This window comes from Polyodon spathula, chromosome 32, assembly GCF_017654505.1.
Source record: "Polyodon spathula isolate WHYD16114869_AA chromosome 32, ASM1765450v1, whole genome shotgun sequence".
NCBI classification, from domain to species: Eukaryota; Metazoa; Chordata; class Actinopteri; order Acipenseriformes; family Polyodontidae; genus Polyodon; species Polyodon spathula.
Genome location: NC_054565.1, coordinates 7,212,984 through 7,230,633, shown reverse-complemented (window position 1 = coordinate 7,230,633; position 17,650 = coordinate 7,212,984). Strand labels below are relative to the sequence as shown.

Sequence of the window (17,650 nt, the reverse complement as noted above, 5' to 3'; positions counted from 1 at the left end):
CTCTCTGTGTGTGTGTGGAGCTGTCCTCGCTGGGTATCTCTCTGTGTGTGTCTGCAGTGCTGTCCTCGCTGGGTATCTCTCTGTGTGTGTCTGCAGTGCTGTCCTCGCTGGGTATCTCTCTGTGTGTGTCTGCAGTGCTGTCCTCGCTGGGTATCTCTCTGTGTGTGTGTGTGTGGTGCTGTCCTCGCTGGGTATCTCTCTGTGTGTGTCTGCAGCGCTGTCCTCGCTGGGTATCTCTCTGTGTGTGTCTGCAGTGCTGTCCTCGCTGGGTATCTCTCTGTGTGTGTGTGCAGTGCTGTCCTCGCTGGGTATCTCTGTGTGTGTGTGTGTGGTGCTGTCCTCGCTGGGTATCTCTCTGTGTGTGTCTGCAGCACTGTCCTCGCTGGGTATGTCTCTGTGTGTGTGTGTGTGGTGCTGTCCTCGCTGGGTATCTCTCTGTGTGTGTGTGTGGTGCTGTCCTCGCTGGGTATCTCTCTGTGTGTGTGTGTGTGGTGCTGTCCTCGCTGGGTATCTCTCTGTGTGTGTGTGTGTGGTGCTGTCCTCGCTGGGTATCTCTCTGTGTGTGTGTGTGTGGTGCTGTCCTCGCTGGGTATCTCTCTGTGTGTGTGTGTCTGTGCTGTCCTCGCTGGGTATCTCTCTGTGTGTCTGCAGCACTGTCCTCGCTGGGTATGTCTCTGTGTGTGTCTGCAGTGCTGTCCTCGCTGGGTATCTCTCTGTATGTGTCTGCAGCACTGTCCTCGCTGGGTATCTCTCTGTGTGTGTCTGCAGTGCTGTCCTCGCTGGGTATCTCTCTGTATGTGTCTGCAGCACTGTCCTCGCTGGGTATCTCTCTGTATGTGTCTGCAGCACTGTCCTCGCTGGGTATCTCTCTGTGTGTGTCTGCAGTGCTGTCCTCGCTGGGTATCTCTCTGTGTGTGTCTGCAGTGCTGTCCTCGCTGGGTATCTCTCTGTGTGTGTGTGTGTCTGCAGCGCTGTCCTCGCTGGGTATCTCTCTGTGTGTGTCTGCAGTGCTGTCCTCGCTGGGTATCTCTCTGTGTGTGTGTGTGTGGTGCTGTCCTCGCTGGGTATCTCTCTGTGTGTGTGTGTGTGGTGCTGTCCTCGCTGGGTATCTCTCTGTGTGTGTCTGCAGTGCTGTCCTCGCTGGGTATCTCTCTGTGTGTGTGTGTGTGGTGCTGTCCTCGCTGGGTATCTCTCTGTGTGTGTCTGCAGCACTGTCCTCGCTGGGTATCTCTCTGTATGTGTGTGTGTGGTGCTGTCCTCTCTGGGTATCTCTGTGTGTGTCTGCAGCGCTGTCCTCGCTGGGTATCTCTCTGTGTGTGTCTGCAGTGCTGTCCTCGCTGGGTATCTCTCTGTGTGTGTGTGTGTGTGGTGCTGTCCTCGCTGGGTATCTCTCTGTATGTGTCTGCAGCACTGTCCTCGCTGGGTATGTCACTGTGTGTGTCTGTGTTGCAGGCTGTCCCCGAGGGAGAGGGAGCAGGTCACGGCTCAGCTGGATTCCCTGAACCAGACCTACAGCCAGCTGTGCAGCCGGAGCAGCCAGCAAGTGCAGGAGCTGCAGGGCCGGCTAGCGGAGGAGAAGGATCGCAAGGTACCAACAGCAAACAAGCACCGGCTCCCAGTGCTGCCCGGGTCCGATAATGCGTGCTGATGACACCCTTCCTTTTCAGAGCTGCTGTGTGTTTCTGTGCGTTACGGTGTCTGTGTGTGTGTGTGTGTGTGTGTGTGTCACAATCCCATCTCCTCCACTCACAGGCAGCATTTGCAGCTGTGTTTAATAGCATGGTGTGTGCACTTATTGACCAGGGAAACGGCAACGGCACCAAATCCATCTGTCCAGCCATCATCATCCGCGTGGGCTTAACAGCAGGAACGCTAAGCTGCGTGTAACACGCGTGTGAGAGTGCGTGTGTGCCGGGCAGTGTTTCCTGGACTCCACAGAGCTGTCCATGTGGATATATTTACACAGAGCCTTCATGTGCCTTTGTGTTCGTCTCTCTCCCCGACACAGCCACGCAACGCAGAGCAAAAGAGTATATACAGAAATCTCAAGAGGAACCCGAGTCAATGTGCTCGTAAAACCAGGGGTTCAAAGACATCTTTAGAGTTGGATGGATTTCAGTGGGGTCCGTTGCATGGCTGTGTGAGGGGGGGGGGGTGTCTTGTGTTAAAAAATAATCAAGTAAATAATGTGACGTGCCGGCTTGCTCTGCTTCTGCTCAGTGTGAGGTTCACACCACTTACTTTATACAAGACGGGCTAAGATTTCAAATCTATGTAAAATAGGATTTGTTTGAAGATTTGTGTGTTTTCTAGTTCTTGGAGCACGCCCTCCATGTTCCAAAGCTGAAACAAGTTCTCCCGGCTTACTGAAAGAGGCGAAGCATTTAGAAGCTATTCTTCGATTGGAGAACATTAACGAGAAGTGGTGTCAGGTTCAGATTGCAAAGCAGTAAAGCAGAGTAACTCTGACCCTGCGCTCGCGCCATAAAAACCAAACCGAAAAAACAAGAGAGTTGAGCATGACGTGTTCAGTCCACTGTTTCAATGTGTGCTGATGAGATGATTCCAGTAATAATATTAATGCTGTGTCATTAACCAGCACCTTGCTTTAAACTGACTAACAGCACAGGGATGGTCTTGCAGACTAAAGCCTTTGTGGGATTTGGCAGAAAAATGAGACGGACAGACAGAGACGGACAGACAGAGACGGACAGACAGAGACGGACAGACAGCGAGAGAACGAGACAGACAGACAGACAGACAGACAGCTAGAGAAAGAGACAGACAGAGACAGACAGACAGCTAGAGAAAGAGACAGACAGACAGCTAGAGAAAGAGACAGACAGAGACAGACAGACAGAGAGGGACAGACAGAGAGAGGCAGGCAGAGAGGCAGGTATTGAGTGTGGCATGCTGGACGCTAACACCAAGCTACTTACTCCTCTTGTGTGTGAAACTGCTGAGCATCTGAAGCTGTCAATGTTCTGTACGTCTGGGAAACTCCTAGCTGCAGGGTAAGTAACGCTCTTCCTCTCCATGTACAGTGTTGTGTTGTAGTTGTACAGTGTTGTGTTGTTGTACACTGTTTGAAGTGTCACCAGCAGAGCCTCGTGCTGTGTACTGTCTGTGTTGACCGCGTTTGCATTGATTTGTAAGTATAGTTTTTTTTTTCATTTCAAACACTGCTCAAACTGCCCATCATTTCTCTCTCTTGTTGCACTGTTTAATCAGTGTGTTCTCCTCTTATGCTTTGCCATGTGCTTGGAGTGTGGGTGAGTGGGTTTGGCAGCGGAGAGTGGTGTATTCCTCATCACAGAGCTCACACACGGGCTCATTCCTGTGTTTCTGAGCTGCTATGTGGGCAGTTTTGAACATGTGAAGAAAGCTTTTTCTGCTTTTTCTTTAGCGTTCTGGGGATTTATTGCATGTCTATATGGTTTGCTCTCTCTATCACTCTCAGTATCTCACTCTATCACTCTCTATCTCACCTCTCTCTATCACTCTCAGTATATCACCTCTCTCTATCACTCTCACTATCTCACTCCATCACTCTCGGTATCTCACCTCTCTCTATCACTCTCGGTATCTCACCTCTCTCCATCACTCTCGGTATCTCACCTCTCTCCATCACTCTCGGTATCTCACCTCTCTCCATCACTCTCGGTATCTCACCTCTCTCCATCACTCTCGGTATCTCACCTCTCTCCATCACTCTCGGTATCTCCCCTCTCCATCACTCTCGGTATCTCACCTCTCTCCATCACTCTCGGTATCTCACCTCTCTCTATCACTCTCGGTATCTCACTCCATCACTCTCGGTATCTCACCTCTCTCCATCACTCTCGGTATCTCACCTCTCTCCATCACTCTCGGTATCTCACCTCTCTCCATCACTCTCGGTATCTCACCTCTCTCCATCACTCTCGGTATCTCACCTCTCTCCATCACTCTCGGTATCTCACCTCTCTCCATCACTCTCGGTATCTCACCTCTCTCCATCACTCTCGGTATCTCACCTCTCTCCATCACTCTCGGTATCTCACCTCTCTCCATCACTCTCGGTATCTCACCTCTCTCCATCACTCTCGGTATCTCACCTCTCTCCATCACTCTCGGTATCTCACCTCTCTCCATCACTCTCGGTATCTCACCTCTCTCCATCACTCTCGGTATCTCACCTCTCTCCATCACTCTCGGTATCTCACCTCTCTCCATCACTCTCGGTATCTCACCTCTCTCCATCACTCTCGGTATCTCACCTCTCTCCATCACTCTCGGTATCTCACCCATCTCTCGGTATCTCACTCTCGGTATCTCACCTCTCTCCATCACTCTCGGTATCTCACCTCTCTCCATCACTCTCGGTATCTCACCTCTCTCCATCACTCTCGGTATCTCACCTCTCTCCATCACTCTCGGTATCTCACCTCTCTCCATCACTCTCGGTATCTCACCTCTCTCCATCACTCTCGGTATCTCACCTCTCTCCATCACTCTCGGTATCTCACCTCTCTCCATCACTCTCGGTATCTCACCTCTCTCCATCACTCTCGGTATCTCACCTCTCTCCATCACTCTCGGTATCTCACCTCTCTCCATCACTCTCGGTATCTCACCTCTCTCCATCACTCTCGGTATCTCACCTCTCTCCATCACTCTCGGTATCTCACCTCTCTCCATCACTCTCGGTATCTCACCTCTCTCCATCACTCTCGGTATCTCACCTCTCTCTATCACTCTCGGTATCTCACCTCTCTCCATCACTCTCGGTATCTCACCTCTCTCCATCACTCTCGGTATCTCACCTCTCTCCATCACTCTCGGTATCTCACCTCTCTCTATCACTCTCTCTCTCAATGAAATGGTTTTTCTTTTGCATTGGTTCTTTTTGAGCTGGTTTGATTTTGTTGTGGGGCTGGTGAAAGATGAGCACTATCAGAGTATTATTATTTATTTGTATTGAGTGTTTCAAACCCTGCTGGAGTGAACAGACCCCAAACAGCTGCTCGGCTGATTTTGTTGTTTTTCCTTAATATACTTCAATTAATTCTATCATTTAAAAAGACAGTAATGGCTACCATAAACCACAAACAAGATTATTATTATTATTATTATTATTATTATTATTATTATTATTATTATTATTATTATTATTATTTACATTTGATTAAAGCTCTTATAAATGATGTCAGTTGATAAATTGCACAAGCTGAACATTTCCTCCGAAAGCAAGAATAGTTATAAGCCAGTCTGAGCCCAAAACCCCTCAAACTGGGTTCTGCTTGGGGTCTGTGTTCGGAGGGGCTCAATTAAACGTGTTTAAACGTGCACAGCACTCCCTTTATTCTGATACCTGACTCACACATCAAACAAACTGAGAGATATTGAAAAATAATTATTAAAGCACCCATTATACATACAGGACAGATGATGCACTGCGGGAATATCGAGAGGGTGCTGTGTACATGTAAATACATACATATTACTTTAAATAAGCCTGCACGTTCTGAAGTCTCTCGCTGTCTCTCTCTCTCTCGCTGTCTCTCTTTCTCTCGCTCTCATATCCAGGGAGGCTCTGTCATTGCTGGAGTCATTGATTTGGGCACAGTGGAGATTTTCCCTGTTTTCCAAGCCATGCAGAAAGGGCTAATCGACCAGGACACAGGGCTGGCGCTCCTGGAGGCTCAGCTAGCCCTGTCCGGACTGACTGTCCCGGACACCAGAGAGTCTCTCTCATTGGAGGAGGCGCTGCGGCGCAAAGTGATCGACGAGAGGATCGGCCAGTCCTTACAGGCTCTCCAGACAGCCCTGGAGCTGGTGGATCAATCGCAGCTCAGGAACGAGAAGCTCCACCCAGTAGTGTTGGCTGTGGAGTCGGGGGCGATTGAGGAGCAGATGGGTTTGAAGATACTGGAGCTGCAGGTTTCCGCTGGGGGGCTGAAGGCAGGAGGAGGGAGGCTGCTGAGCTTGGAGACTGCCTCCGAGGAAGGGCTTCTCACCCCCCAGGTCAGATCCAAGCTGGAAGCCCACTTGAAGACGTGCAGGGAGCTGATTGACCCCAACACAGCGGAGAAGCTGAGCCTGTCAGAGCTGGCCCGCCGCTGCCTGACCCACAAGGAGAGCGGCTGCAGGCTGCTTCCAGTGAAGCAGCTGGCGGGGGGGATGGTGTGCCTCAAATCGGGCAGGCAAGTCAGCATCTTCCGAGCGGTGCAGGAGGGTCTGATTGACCGGCAGGTGACAGTGAGGCTGCTGGAGGCCCAGCTGTTCGCTGGAGGGATTGCGGACCCCCGTTCGGGGCACCGGCTCACCGTGGACGAGGCGGTGAGGCACGGGTTCATCGACCAGGACATGGCCTGTGCCATCCTGATCAGGCAGCTGCAGACTGGCGGGGTCATCGACCCCCTGAGCGGCCGGAGGCTGACGGTGGACGAGGCCGTGCAGAAAGACCTGGTGGCCTCGCGAAGAGCTCTGGTCATCCTGGAGTCCCTGTGGTCCTTCATGGGGCTGCTCTGGCCAGAGACTGGGGAGATACTGCCCGTGGCGGAGGCTGTCCAGCAGGGGGTGCTCTCCACTGAGCTGGCCGGAAGGATTTTAGGCCAGAGGAAGAGCGTCGGGGCACTGTATGTACCCGAAACGTGCGAGGTGGTTCCTTTGGAGAAGGCTGCAGAGCTGCTGGGTGAAGACTGTGTGGAGGTCTTGAAGGGGGCTCGCATCCCGGACATGATGCCCACTATGACTCTCTCGGGGTCTCCCTCTATTAACAGGCTCAGCTGGGGGTCTTCCTCGTCCTCTAACGGAGGCTCTCCGCCGGCCCCTCGCTACGACCCCAAACCGTGCCGGACCGGAGAGCAGGTGGAGGACCCGAGAGCCGAGGTGGAGCAGAGGCTTTTCTTCCACCTCATGACTCACAGTTACATCAACGTGCACTCCGGACAGAGGCTCGTGCTGCTTGACCAGGAGCTTTCGGAGGTGGCCTGCGGACTGGCTGTGGCCAAAGTTTGCTCAGGGGGAAAAGATGAGGCCGAAATGGAAACGGAAGAGTTGGTGTTACATGGGAATGTGGAGGCTGTGGAAAAGCAGGCGGGGAAGGCGGGGGCAGCTGGAATGTGGGCAGCCGGAACTTTGAGGGAGGAAGGATTCGGGAAAGAGAAGCTGAAGGGAGAGGGCGAGGTAGATAAATCTTCCAGGGTGCAGAGAGCGGAGTTCAGAGAGAGCCAAAAAAGAGATGGAAAGTCAAAAGCAAAGAAAGAGGCAATGAGGAGAGGAGAGGAGGAATCGAAGAGAGAGAGACGGGTGCAGACAGTAGAAGCTGATGAGACAGGAGAGAAAGTTGTCCCCGGATTTCAGTCTGCAGGTAGAGTTGCCACAGTCAGGAGTCCCTCTGCAAAGGAACAGCGTGCGCCTGTGTCGGGAAAGCCAGAAGAATCCCAGTCTGAACTAAAAAGAATGAAACTGGACAAAAAGGAGAGGAATAAATCAGGAAAGGACAAAAGGGAGGCTGAGAAAATGCCCAGATCCGGCACAGACGCAAACAGAGGCCAGTCTTTCACTGACTGGAAACTAGAACCGGTTTTGGCAGCAATGGAGAATGAGGGTGTGTTGCCTTACACAGGGGCTGAACGGGAGACCTCCTTGATGATGGAACAGGAGCAGATGGAGACTGAAGCAGTGATACACGGTCCACAGCTCATGGAACAATTCCAGATAGAGACAAAGCAAACCCAATCAGATAGAAAAGAATCTGAGCATTACCAGTCCGATTTACTACAGTCCCAATGGGAGGTGAAGCAGCAATCCCAGTTTGAATTCAAGCAATCCCAGTCTCGGGACGTCAGGAATGGCGGACGCATCCCATTGCTTGAGGAAAGACTCGCGATTGCAGAAGAGGGTGAGGATAGCGTGGCCAGGACTGTGGTCACCCAGGAGAGAGAGGAGCTGGGAGGAAACCTCCAAACACCTGTTACCAAGCCACACGGATCCATCGCCCAGAGCTGGAAAAAAACACAAACCGCCTCAAGGGTCTTGCAAACCAGAATCCAGGAAGAGTCAAGCCCCGGGAAATCAATCGCTGCCTCCTCGTCAACAAACACACGAACCACGGGACCACAGACTGCTTCGGAATCTGTCACAGTGGACTCTGACGAGGAGACTTTCCTTCAAGTCCTGGCCTCCCAGCTCCGAGAGGGGGGCATCGTTTACAAGAAGCCGGGGGCCGGGGGAGAAGGGAGGAAGCTGCTCCTGGACGAGGCTCTGTCTCTGGGGGTGCTGCAGGGCCACACCGCGGTCAGACTGATGGAGAAGCTGGGGCTCTTCGGGGGCTTCTTCGACTCGGAGGTCTGCGAGGTGCTGAGCGTGGACGAGGTGCTGGAGGAAGGTCTGATGGATGAGGAGCTGATGCAGAAGGTCTTGAGGTCGGAGAAATCTGTCTCGGGGGTTTTCGACGCCAGCAGCGGCGGGAGCCTGTGTACGGTGCAGGAGGCTTCCCGGAGCGGGCTGCTGGACCGGGAGACTGCCGCGAGACTCCTGGAAGGCCAGGTGGCGTCCGGAGGGATCGTGGACCTGAGGAGAGGGAAGAAAGTCTCAGTCACCCTGGCCTCCAAACTGGGGCTCATCGAGGAAGGGACCCTGCGGGAGGATCTGATGAAGCTGGAGAAAGCTTACAAGGGCAAAGGCGTGGACAAAGAGACTGGGCTGAGGAAACTGGGGCTGCAGGCAGAGATGGAAGGAGCCCTGGACCCTGAGACTAAAGAGCCTGTCCCACTGAGCCAGGCTATAGAGAGGGGGCTGGTGGACAGGGAGCAAGCCTCGCAGGTCCTGGCCAGGCAGGTTGCCGATGGGGGGATCATTCACCACGGCTCTGGGATGAGGCTGTCCGTAGAGGATGCGTTGGATCGAGGGCTGATCGACAGGGACTCTGCTCAAGAGCTGGCACAGGTAGAAAAGGCCTGCAAGCAACAGTACGTCCATCCAGAGACCAAGGAGCGGATTGCCTTGCCCCAGGCCACGGCTCTGGGACTGGTCGACAGGGATTTATCCAACAGGGTTCAAGAAATCCAGGCGATGAGCGGGGGCTGTAAAGACCCGGACACAGGGGTGAGGCTCAGCCTCACGGAGGCAGTTCAACGGGCGATGCTGGAGAAGCCAGCGGTGGATAGAGCAATGGCCGCGCCGGCTATGCAGAGGTGCGTTCTGGATCCCGAGAGGGCGACGGCCATGCCCTACTCTGAGATTGTGAACAGGGCCAGGATCGACATCGAGACCGGGCAGAGGTTCCTGCGTGTCGGGCCTTTCAGAGGAATCAGAGACGACGTCACCGGTGACCTCGTTCCTGTTTCCCTGGCGATGAGAGCGGGGAAAATCGACCCGGTCCCCGCGCTGAGGATCCTGCAATGCCAAGCGGACTCCGGAGGGATCATAGACATCGCCACGGGCGACCGGCTGAACCTCGCCGCTGCTCTCCGGCACGGATTGGTCACTGAAGACATGGCAAAGCTCATCGCGACCAATCAGCTGGCGGCAGGGGGCATCGTATCCCCCGTCTCCAGGGGGAGAATTATCAGCCTTGAAGAAGCGGAGGCCAAAGGACTGATCACAAAGGAAATGGCCGCAGACATTCAGAGCAATGTGGTGAATCTGGAGGAAGGCGAGCGAGTCCTTGAGCAAGGTGAGGAATCGCGGACCCCACACGGGACACCCCGAGGGGACAGAGGTGCTGGGATGCCGTCTTATTCCAGTAAAGACTTTTCCGGTCTGGATAGCATGCCTCGCAAGCAGGCAGGTGAACAAGCGTTCCCTTCTAGCACCTCGAAACACATCACAGACACCACCGTCAAGGACAGTCCAAGCCAACCGGACACCCCGTTAATAACAGGAGAGAGAGCAGAAAACAGTACCCGCCCGGCGTTTACATCTGCACGGACTCCAGGGAAGGAGGACTTTGCAGAAATGGAAATAACCAGCACTGAGGCCAAGGAAAGCTGCCTCATACTGGAACGGGATGTGACTGTTCATTCCGAACGCCTGGGAGACGAAACCCAGAAGGATGTCAGCGACTCGGGCGAGAGAGTAGAGGCAGGGTTAAAGACTCTGATGCCGGAACGTGAAGCAGAGGAAGGGCTGTCGGAGGCGGGTGGCATCAGAAGGGAAGCTGGTGAGCCACTTTCCTTGGAACTGGAGACACAGCAGCTGCAGCTACTGCAACAGCAAGCAGTCCATCAGAAAGTGAAGCCCAAGCCCAGCCTGACGGCTTCCTCCGATCGTACAGAGGGTTTGGGAACTAGAACGTCTGTTGCGGAGAGCATCATTCAAGTGAAAGAGTCAGAGGAAGTTGCAGAACAAGATTGTGAAAGCACAGAGGTGCAGAGCACGCTTGACGATGGGGAGGGAGAAGTACAGACCCAGGTCAGTCTCTGTGATAGAGGAGTAGATATCACTGAGGGGAAACAGGCAGGTGATAAACCACTTGTGCAGCGAGAACTGGAGAGTGAGGTTCTAAAAACAGGGAACGATGGTCAAGGCAGAGTTGGTACTGATAGGAAAGGTGCGGACAAAGAACATCTAGAGAGAGAAAGAGGTGCAGGTTTGGAAGCAGATGAACAGATACAGACCCGGGTTCAAAACGAAAGCAGGTTAGAGAGCATGGAGGAGGGTTCAGTGATCCCAGATAAGGGAATTGATAGAGGAATGGGTTTCATTGTCGTTGATAGGGAAGTTGGAGAGCAGACAGAGAACGGGGTCACTTACACATCCAACACAGAAGGGGTTCAGGGAGACTTGGGAATAGGAGGAGACGACAGACCACTTTCAGAGGATAGAGGGGCTGTAGGTTTGGAGGTTCAGGTGCAAACCAAGCTCCGAGATAAATCTGCCAAAGCTAAACTTTACAACGCATCGATAGGCTTGGGTGAGAGAGGAGGTAGAGGCGGGGACAGGGAAAGGGAGGCAGGAGATGATGGGCCACTTTCAGAGGAAGCGAGTCAGGCTGGTTCAGTAACTCAGGAAGTCATGAGAATGGAAGTGCAGCAGGTTTCAGCAGCAGAGGATGCAGCTCTTGAAGAGGAAGCGAACAGCGGTTTAGAAGGAGAGAGGAACGTGGAGCCCAGTTCCAAAGAACGCAAGGAGAGGGAAGCTCTTCTCCTGAAGGCCAAGGAGAGCATCCGGAGGAAAGTGTACGAGCGAGCGGTGAGTGAGAAGCAGATGGCCGAGGAGCTGGAGGCGATGAGGAGAGGAGCTGGGCTGAAGGAGAGAGGACTCGGGTTCGAGGGAGAGGGGCTAGTTGCTCAAGGGGGGGGACAGGTTGCTACGGAGGTAGAGAAAAAAAAGGAGCCTGTGCCAACCTCTAGAGGGGCTCTGGAGTCTCTACAAAAGAGATTGGATACAGCAGGAGAGAAGCTGGAGATGAAATACAACGATGGGAGAACAAGAGGAGACGCTAAATCAGAAACTGTGAGGGACTTGCTTGAGCTTCCCGTTGATTCACTGGTGGGGAAAATGCGGGATGAGTCGTCCATTGATGGAGACCAGAGAACACAGACAGGCTCCAGATTGAAAGGTGCTACTGAAGAGCAGACAGATTTCAACTTGGACACTTCTGAAGAGGGGAGAGAAACTGAGACCAACGAGATGGGAATATCCATAGGGAAGCAAGTTCAGCCGTCCAAAGTTTCTCTGGGAAAGCCAGAATTTTCTCGCAGAGATAGCCAGGACAGGACAGTCGAGTCAGTGTGGACCCCTCTGAAGGAACAAAGGACTGGCCAGCCAGAATCTGAGGGGGAACCAGTAACTCCAGAGATTACCCCAGCAGGGACCTATTTCCGTGAGCACCTCAGTGGCTCCAGCCTCTCTGTGGACAGTGTCAGATTGGAAAGAGAGGACACGGGATTGGATTTTATTACCAGGCAGAGGCAAGGGATCCTGTTGGACTCTGTTACTTCTCTTGAAGAAGAAAAAGCATTCATTAAAGTGGGAGAACCTGGTGAGGGAGTCAAACAGACATCAAGTGAAACAGATCGACCCGAGACCCCAGAGGGTCAGGTGTCAGGAGAGAAGGCCACAGCTGAGGTTCTGGATTGGGCTCCTTCTGCACAGAAGACTCCATCAGCAGATGCCAGTGTCGATGGAGGTCAGCTTTCCCAGCTCCACTCGAAAGAGAGCAAGGAGCTCCTACTGGAAAAGATCAAGAAGGAGCTGAAACTGGGAACCAAACTGGAGAGGCGTCCAGAGAAACCAGTGGAGCAGAGAGAGGCTGGCCCTGCCATGGAGGGGGTCACAGAGAGACCCCAGGACACTGAACCCCTATCCCAGTCCAGAGAGACCCCAGAGTTGACGGACGATCCAGTGGGGGGGAAGGATGATGAGACGCCACAGGGAGAGGACAGGAAACCAGCCAAACTCATGAAGGTAACTCGACAGGGCTTTGCAGTTACTGTTGGACTGACGGTCTCACTTGTGACTCTTTCAGTCCATTCCAGTACAGAACCCGGTTCCAGCTGTGTCCTTAATTATTGAACTGAGAATCCCAGAGCCCTGTTCCAGCCAGGTCTTTGTAACTCTGCAATCTAATCCCAGGTGTTCAGGTAGGTAGCTGGGCTGTTTGGTCCTGGATTGGAATGGATTGAAAGAGAATATCGCTGCCATTACAGTATGGCCACATAGCTCATATTGTGCCAACTTCATTGATTCATTCATTTGATAAATTTTTATAGTTCTTGTATATGTTACTAATTTATTTAATCAGAGTTAAACAAGTTTCAAAAAGCCCAGTGTTGTGACGTATTTTGGCGACTCTCTCTCTCTCTCTCTACCTCTCTCCTCTCCTCCCAGCCCTCGCTCTCCCGTCAGCAGTGTCTGGAACACGACGAGCGCCTGGTCGCCTTCCTCTCACTGGTCCTTCACATCGAGCTCCGCCTCAAAGAGCAGCAGCAGCAGCCAATGGGGAGCAGCGTCAGCGCCCTGCAGGAGAGCATCCGCCAGACTGAGGTACCTGCCCGCACATGCACTGCGATTGCCTTCAGAGCAGTATCCCCACCGTGGTTATACTATACTGTGTGTGTGTGTCCCTGTAGACTCTGGACTCGGAGCTGAGCTCCCTCTCGGAGGATGTGGCTCGGGAGCTGGACCACGTGGCGAGTGTCGTGGCGTCGCCCCCGCGGGACGTTCCCGCGCAGCTGCTGCTGGCGATAGAAAAGGACGCACGCAACCTGCAGCGATCGTACAGTGCCGTGCACGGGGTCTCCCAGGCCAGGCTGCAGGCACTCCGGACTGCGCAGGAGCAAGAGAGGGTGAGAGAGAGAGAGAACAGGGCAGCTGGGTATTTTACCCTTTTTAATCCCTCGCTCTCCTCTCTCTCCTGTGTGTTGGTATTAACCCTTCGCTCTCCTCTCTCTTTGCAGTGTAAGCTGCTCTCGGAGTTGCAATCTCTGGAGGGCAGGGCTCTTGCTCTGCAGGGCTGGCTGGGAGAGACGGGGGGGGCAGAGTGTCCTGGGGACCCCCCCCAGCTCACACACAACCTGCAGGTACTGCCACAGCATGTCTCTCTGTCTGAATATCTGTGTCTCGCACTCTAAATCTCTCTCTCCTCCCTCTTACATTTCCCCCCTTCCCCTCTCTCACGCACACTATCCTCTGTCTTTTCTCCCTCTCTCCTCCCCTCTCACACCATCTCTCCTTTCTGTCTCTCTCTCCCTCTCCTCCCTCTGTCCCTCACTGTCTTCCCTATAATCTCTCTCTCTCTCAGGAGCTGAAGGCTGGACTGGCAGAGCGCTCTGCCTCCCTCGACTCCATTGCCTTCGATATCCAGCTCTTCATCTCTGAGCGTGCCCAGGACCTCACCCCGCAGCAGAGCAGGCAGCTACTGAGACAGCTAAACGAGCTGCAGAGGTCCTTCCGCGAGGCGTCGGGGCACGCAGCCGCCAGGACAGAGGCGCTGCTCGCCATCGCGGTGCACGAGAGAGAAACGGAGAAAGAGACGAAGGTTTGCCTGGATACACGTGGAGGAAAACACGCTCTCCACTCACACGCAACATACATGCACAGCGTCACACATAGACACGATGCAGGCAGCGCTCTGCAATATCTTCAGCCTTGGGGGGGGGGGGACGGGGGGATTTTGCAAGGTCTTAAATGGTATAGATAAAGTTAACCATTCAAATAGTAAGACTAGAGAGAGGGAGGGGGGCATAAAGGAAAGCAGAATAAAATCAATAACACTGATAAAGGCATTAGAGCTGAAACGCTGCTCTGCTTGACTCAGTCTCTTCTAGTTTCAGTAACACTGATGAAGGCACTAGAGCTGAAACGCTGCTCTGCTTGACTCAGTCTCTTCTAGTTTCAATAACACTGATGAAGGCACTAGAGCTGAAACGCTGCTCTGCTTGACTCAGTCTCTTCTAGTTTCAGTAACACTGATGAAGGCACTAGAGCTGAAACGCTGCTCTGCTTGACTCAGTCTCTTCTAGTTTCAGTAACACTGATGAAGGCTCTGCTGAAACTCTGCTCTGCTTGACTCAGTCTCTTCTAGTTTCAGTAACACTGATGAAGGCACTAGAGCTGAAACGCTGCTCTGCTTGAGTCTCTTCTAGTTTCAGTAACACTGATGAAGGCACTAGAGCCCAAACGCTGCTCTGCTTGACTCAGTCTCTTCTAGTTTCAGTAACACTGATGAAGGCACTAGAGCTGAAACGCTGCTCTGCTTGACTCAGTCTCTTCTAGTTTCAGTAACACTGATGAAGGCACTAGAGCCCAAACGCTGCTCTGCTTGACTCAGTCTCTTCTAGTAACACTGATGAAGGCACTAGACACTGATGAAGTAACACTGATGAAGGCACTAGAGCTGAAACGCTGCTCTGCTTGACTCAGTCTCTTCTAGTTTCAGTAACACTGATGAAGGCACTAGAGCTGAAACGCTGCTCTGCTTGACTCAGTCTCTTCTAGTTTCAGTAACACTGATGAAGGCACTAGAGCTGAAACGCTGCTCTGCTTGACTCAGTCTCTTCTAGTTTCAGTAACACTGATGAAGGCACTAGAGCTGAAACGCTGCTCTGCTTGACTCAGTCTCTTCTAGTTTCAGTAACACTGATGAAGGCACTAGAGCTGAAACGCTGCTCTGCTTGACTCAGTCTCTTCTAGTTTCAGTAACACTGATGAAGGCACTAGAGCTGAAACGCTGCTCTGCTTGACTCTGATGTATTCATTGTGTAACACTGATGAAGGCACTAGAGCTCTGATAAACGCTGCTCTGCTTGACTCAGTTTAGTTTCAGTAACACTGATGAAGGCACTAGAGCTGAGCCTTGTACTGTGCTCTGCTGACTCAGTCTCTTCTAGTTTCAGTAACACTGATGAAGGCACTAGAGCTGAAACGCTGCTCTGCTTGACTCGGTCTCTTCTAGTTTCAGTAACACTGATGAAGGCACTAGAGCTCAAACGCTGCTCTGCTTGCACTCTGAAAGTCTCTTCTAGTTTAACACTGATAAGGCACTAGATGAACTCAGTCTATTTATAGTTAAGGTTCAACTGCTCAAGTTCCCAAACGCTGCTCTGCTTGACTCTCCCTCTTCTAGTTTCAGTAACACTGATGAAGGCACTAGAGCTGAAACGCTGCTCTGCTTGACTCAGTCTCTTCTAGTTTCAGTAACACTGATGAAGGCACTAGAGTCAAATGCTTGACTCATCTTTCTAGTTTAACAGCACCCGTACACTCAGTTTAGTTTCACACAGGCTCTGCAACACCTGCACGGTTAGCTCTGTGATGGGACTGGACAGTAACCCACATCTCTTTTTGGACACTGATGTATTGCATTGTGTATTGCATACTGTACATTCTATTCCGTAAGTCACTGTTCTGATACATTGCGCCCCTTAGAGGTCAGTTTGACTTGGCTTTCGCACTAAACCAAGTAAGATCTGTGTGTGTCTCCCCTGTGATAGCCTTGTACTGTGCTGTGCTGTGTTGTGTTGTATTGGGAAAGTCAGTGGCCGCTGCCTGCCTGCACCTCCCCCTCTACCCATCCTGTAAATAACAAAGAGCTTGTTAGTGTTTGCACCCTGTGTGCTTTTATACAGTATATTTATAGTAAGGTTCAATTGCTCAAGTTCCCTCTCTCTGCAGTATGAAATATTAGTATGTTACATAAGTTTACAGCCCTTTCTATAGACCTCTGTACTGCTCTGCAGTGTTGAGATCTCTTTCCTATAGACCTTGATACAGCTCTGCAGTGTTGAGATCTCTTTCCTATAGACCTCTGTACTGCTCTGCAGTGTTGAGATCTCTTTCCTATAGACCTCTATACAGCTCTGCAGTGTTGAGATCTCTTTCCTATAGACCTTGATACAGCTCTGCAGTGTTGAGATCTCTTTCCTATAGTATACAGCTCTGCAGTGAGATCTCTTTCCTATAGACCTCTATACAGCTCTGCAGTGTTGAGATCTCTTTCCTATAGACCTCTATACAGCTCTGCAGTGTTGAGATCTCTTTCCTATAGACCTCTATACAGCTCTGCAGTGTTGAGATCTCTTTCCTATAGACCTTGATACAGCTCTGCAGTGTGGAGAGTGGAGATCTCTTTCCTATAGACCTCTGTACTGCTCTGCAGTGTTGAGATCTCTTTCCTATAGACCTCTATACAGCTCTGCAGTGTTGAGATCTCTTTCCTATAGACCTCTATACAGCTCTGCAGTGTTGAGATCTCTTTCCTATAGACCTCTATACAGCTCTGCAGTGTTGAGATCTCTTTCCTATAGACCTCTATACAGCTCTGCACAGCTCTGCAGTGTGGAGAGCGGAGTTCTCTTTCCTATAGACCTCTGTACAGCTCTGCAGTGTGGAGAGCGGAGTTCTCTTTCCTATAGACCTCTATACAGCTCTGCAGTGTTGAGATCTCTTTCCTATAGACCTCTATACAGCTCTGCAGTGTTGAGTGGAGTTCTCTTTCCTATAGATACTCTATAGGGGAGCTTTCAGCAGTGTTGAGACCAGACTAGCATGTATACAGTATAGAGCTGCGGATAGTGAAGCTAACAACAATGCCTGAATAATGTCTGCTACCTGCCAGCCAAGCAGAGTCTGTATTAACATGTCTGTCTTGCTTTTTTGAGATTCTCTGTCTCCCATAGACCTTTGAAGATACAACGGGAACGACAAGCGTTGCAAACAAACAGCAATAGAGTTACAAGCTGTGATAAGAGCCTCAGTGTAGCTCTGTAATTCAGCCTGCTTCCAGAGGAGGGAGTGGCTCCTATAGAGTCTCTAACCACCCTCACACGACTGGCAGTGTGTCAGCCTGTCTGTCTGTCAGTCTCTCTCTGTGTGTGTCTGTCTAACGCCAGCGGAACAGTCATGCTCTTTCCAGTGCAGGCGCGAGATCACAGTACAGCTCTGCAGGAGAGAGACAGGATCTCTTTCCTATAGCTTTTACATGCAGTACACAGTCACACACCTTCCCAAATAAGACGTCTCGCTCTGGTCCGCACAGTAATACTCCTTTCCTATAGACCTCTCTACAGCTCTGCAGTGTGTGAGATCAGTGTCCTAGAGACCTCACGCAGCTCCCCCGCCTGAGCTCTCTTTCCTATAGACCTCTATACTGCTCTGCAGTGTTGAGATCTCTTTCCTATAGACGTTGATACAGCTCTGCAGTGTGGAGAGTTCTCTT

The 17,650-nt window shown here is 51.9% G+C and overlaps 1 protein-coding gene across 2 annotated transcripts in view; it reads left to right on the top strand.

Moving 5' to 3' along the window:
- LOC121303446 (microtubule-actin cross-linking factor 1, isoforms 1/2/3/5-like) overlaps positions 1–17,650 on the top strand; it is a 69,461-nt gene that overhangs the window by 15,450 nt on the left and 36,361 nt on the right. For both annotated transcript variants that reach the window (XM_041234161.1, XM_041234160.1), the window contains 6 exons: positions 1,453–1,588; positions 5,569–12,399; positions 12,823–12,978; positions 13,065–13,280; positions 13,392–13,514; positions 13,736–13,972. In XM_041234161.1, the coding sequence (XP_041090095.1) occupies positions 1,453–1,588; positions 5,569–12,399; positions 12,823–12,978; positions 13,065–13,280; positions 13,392–13,514; positions 13,736–13,972 (7,699 nt within the window). The remainder of the gene's footprint in view (positions 1–1,452; positions 1,589–5,568; positions 12,400–12,822; positions 12,979–13,064; positions 13,281–13,391; positions 13,515–13,735; positions 13,973–17,650) is intronic.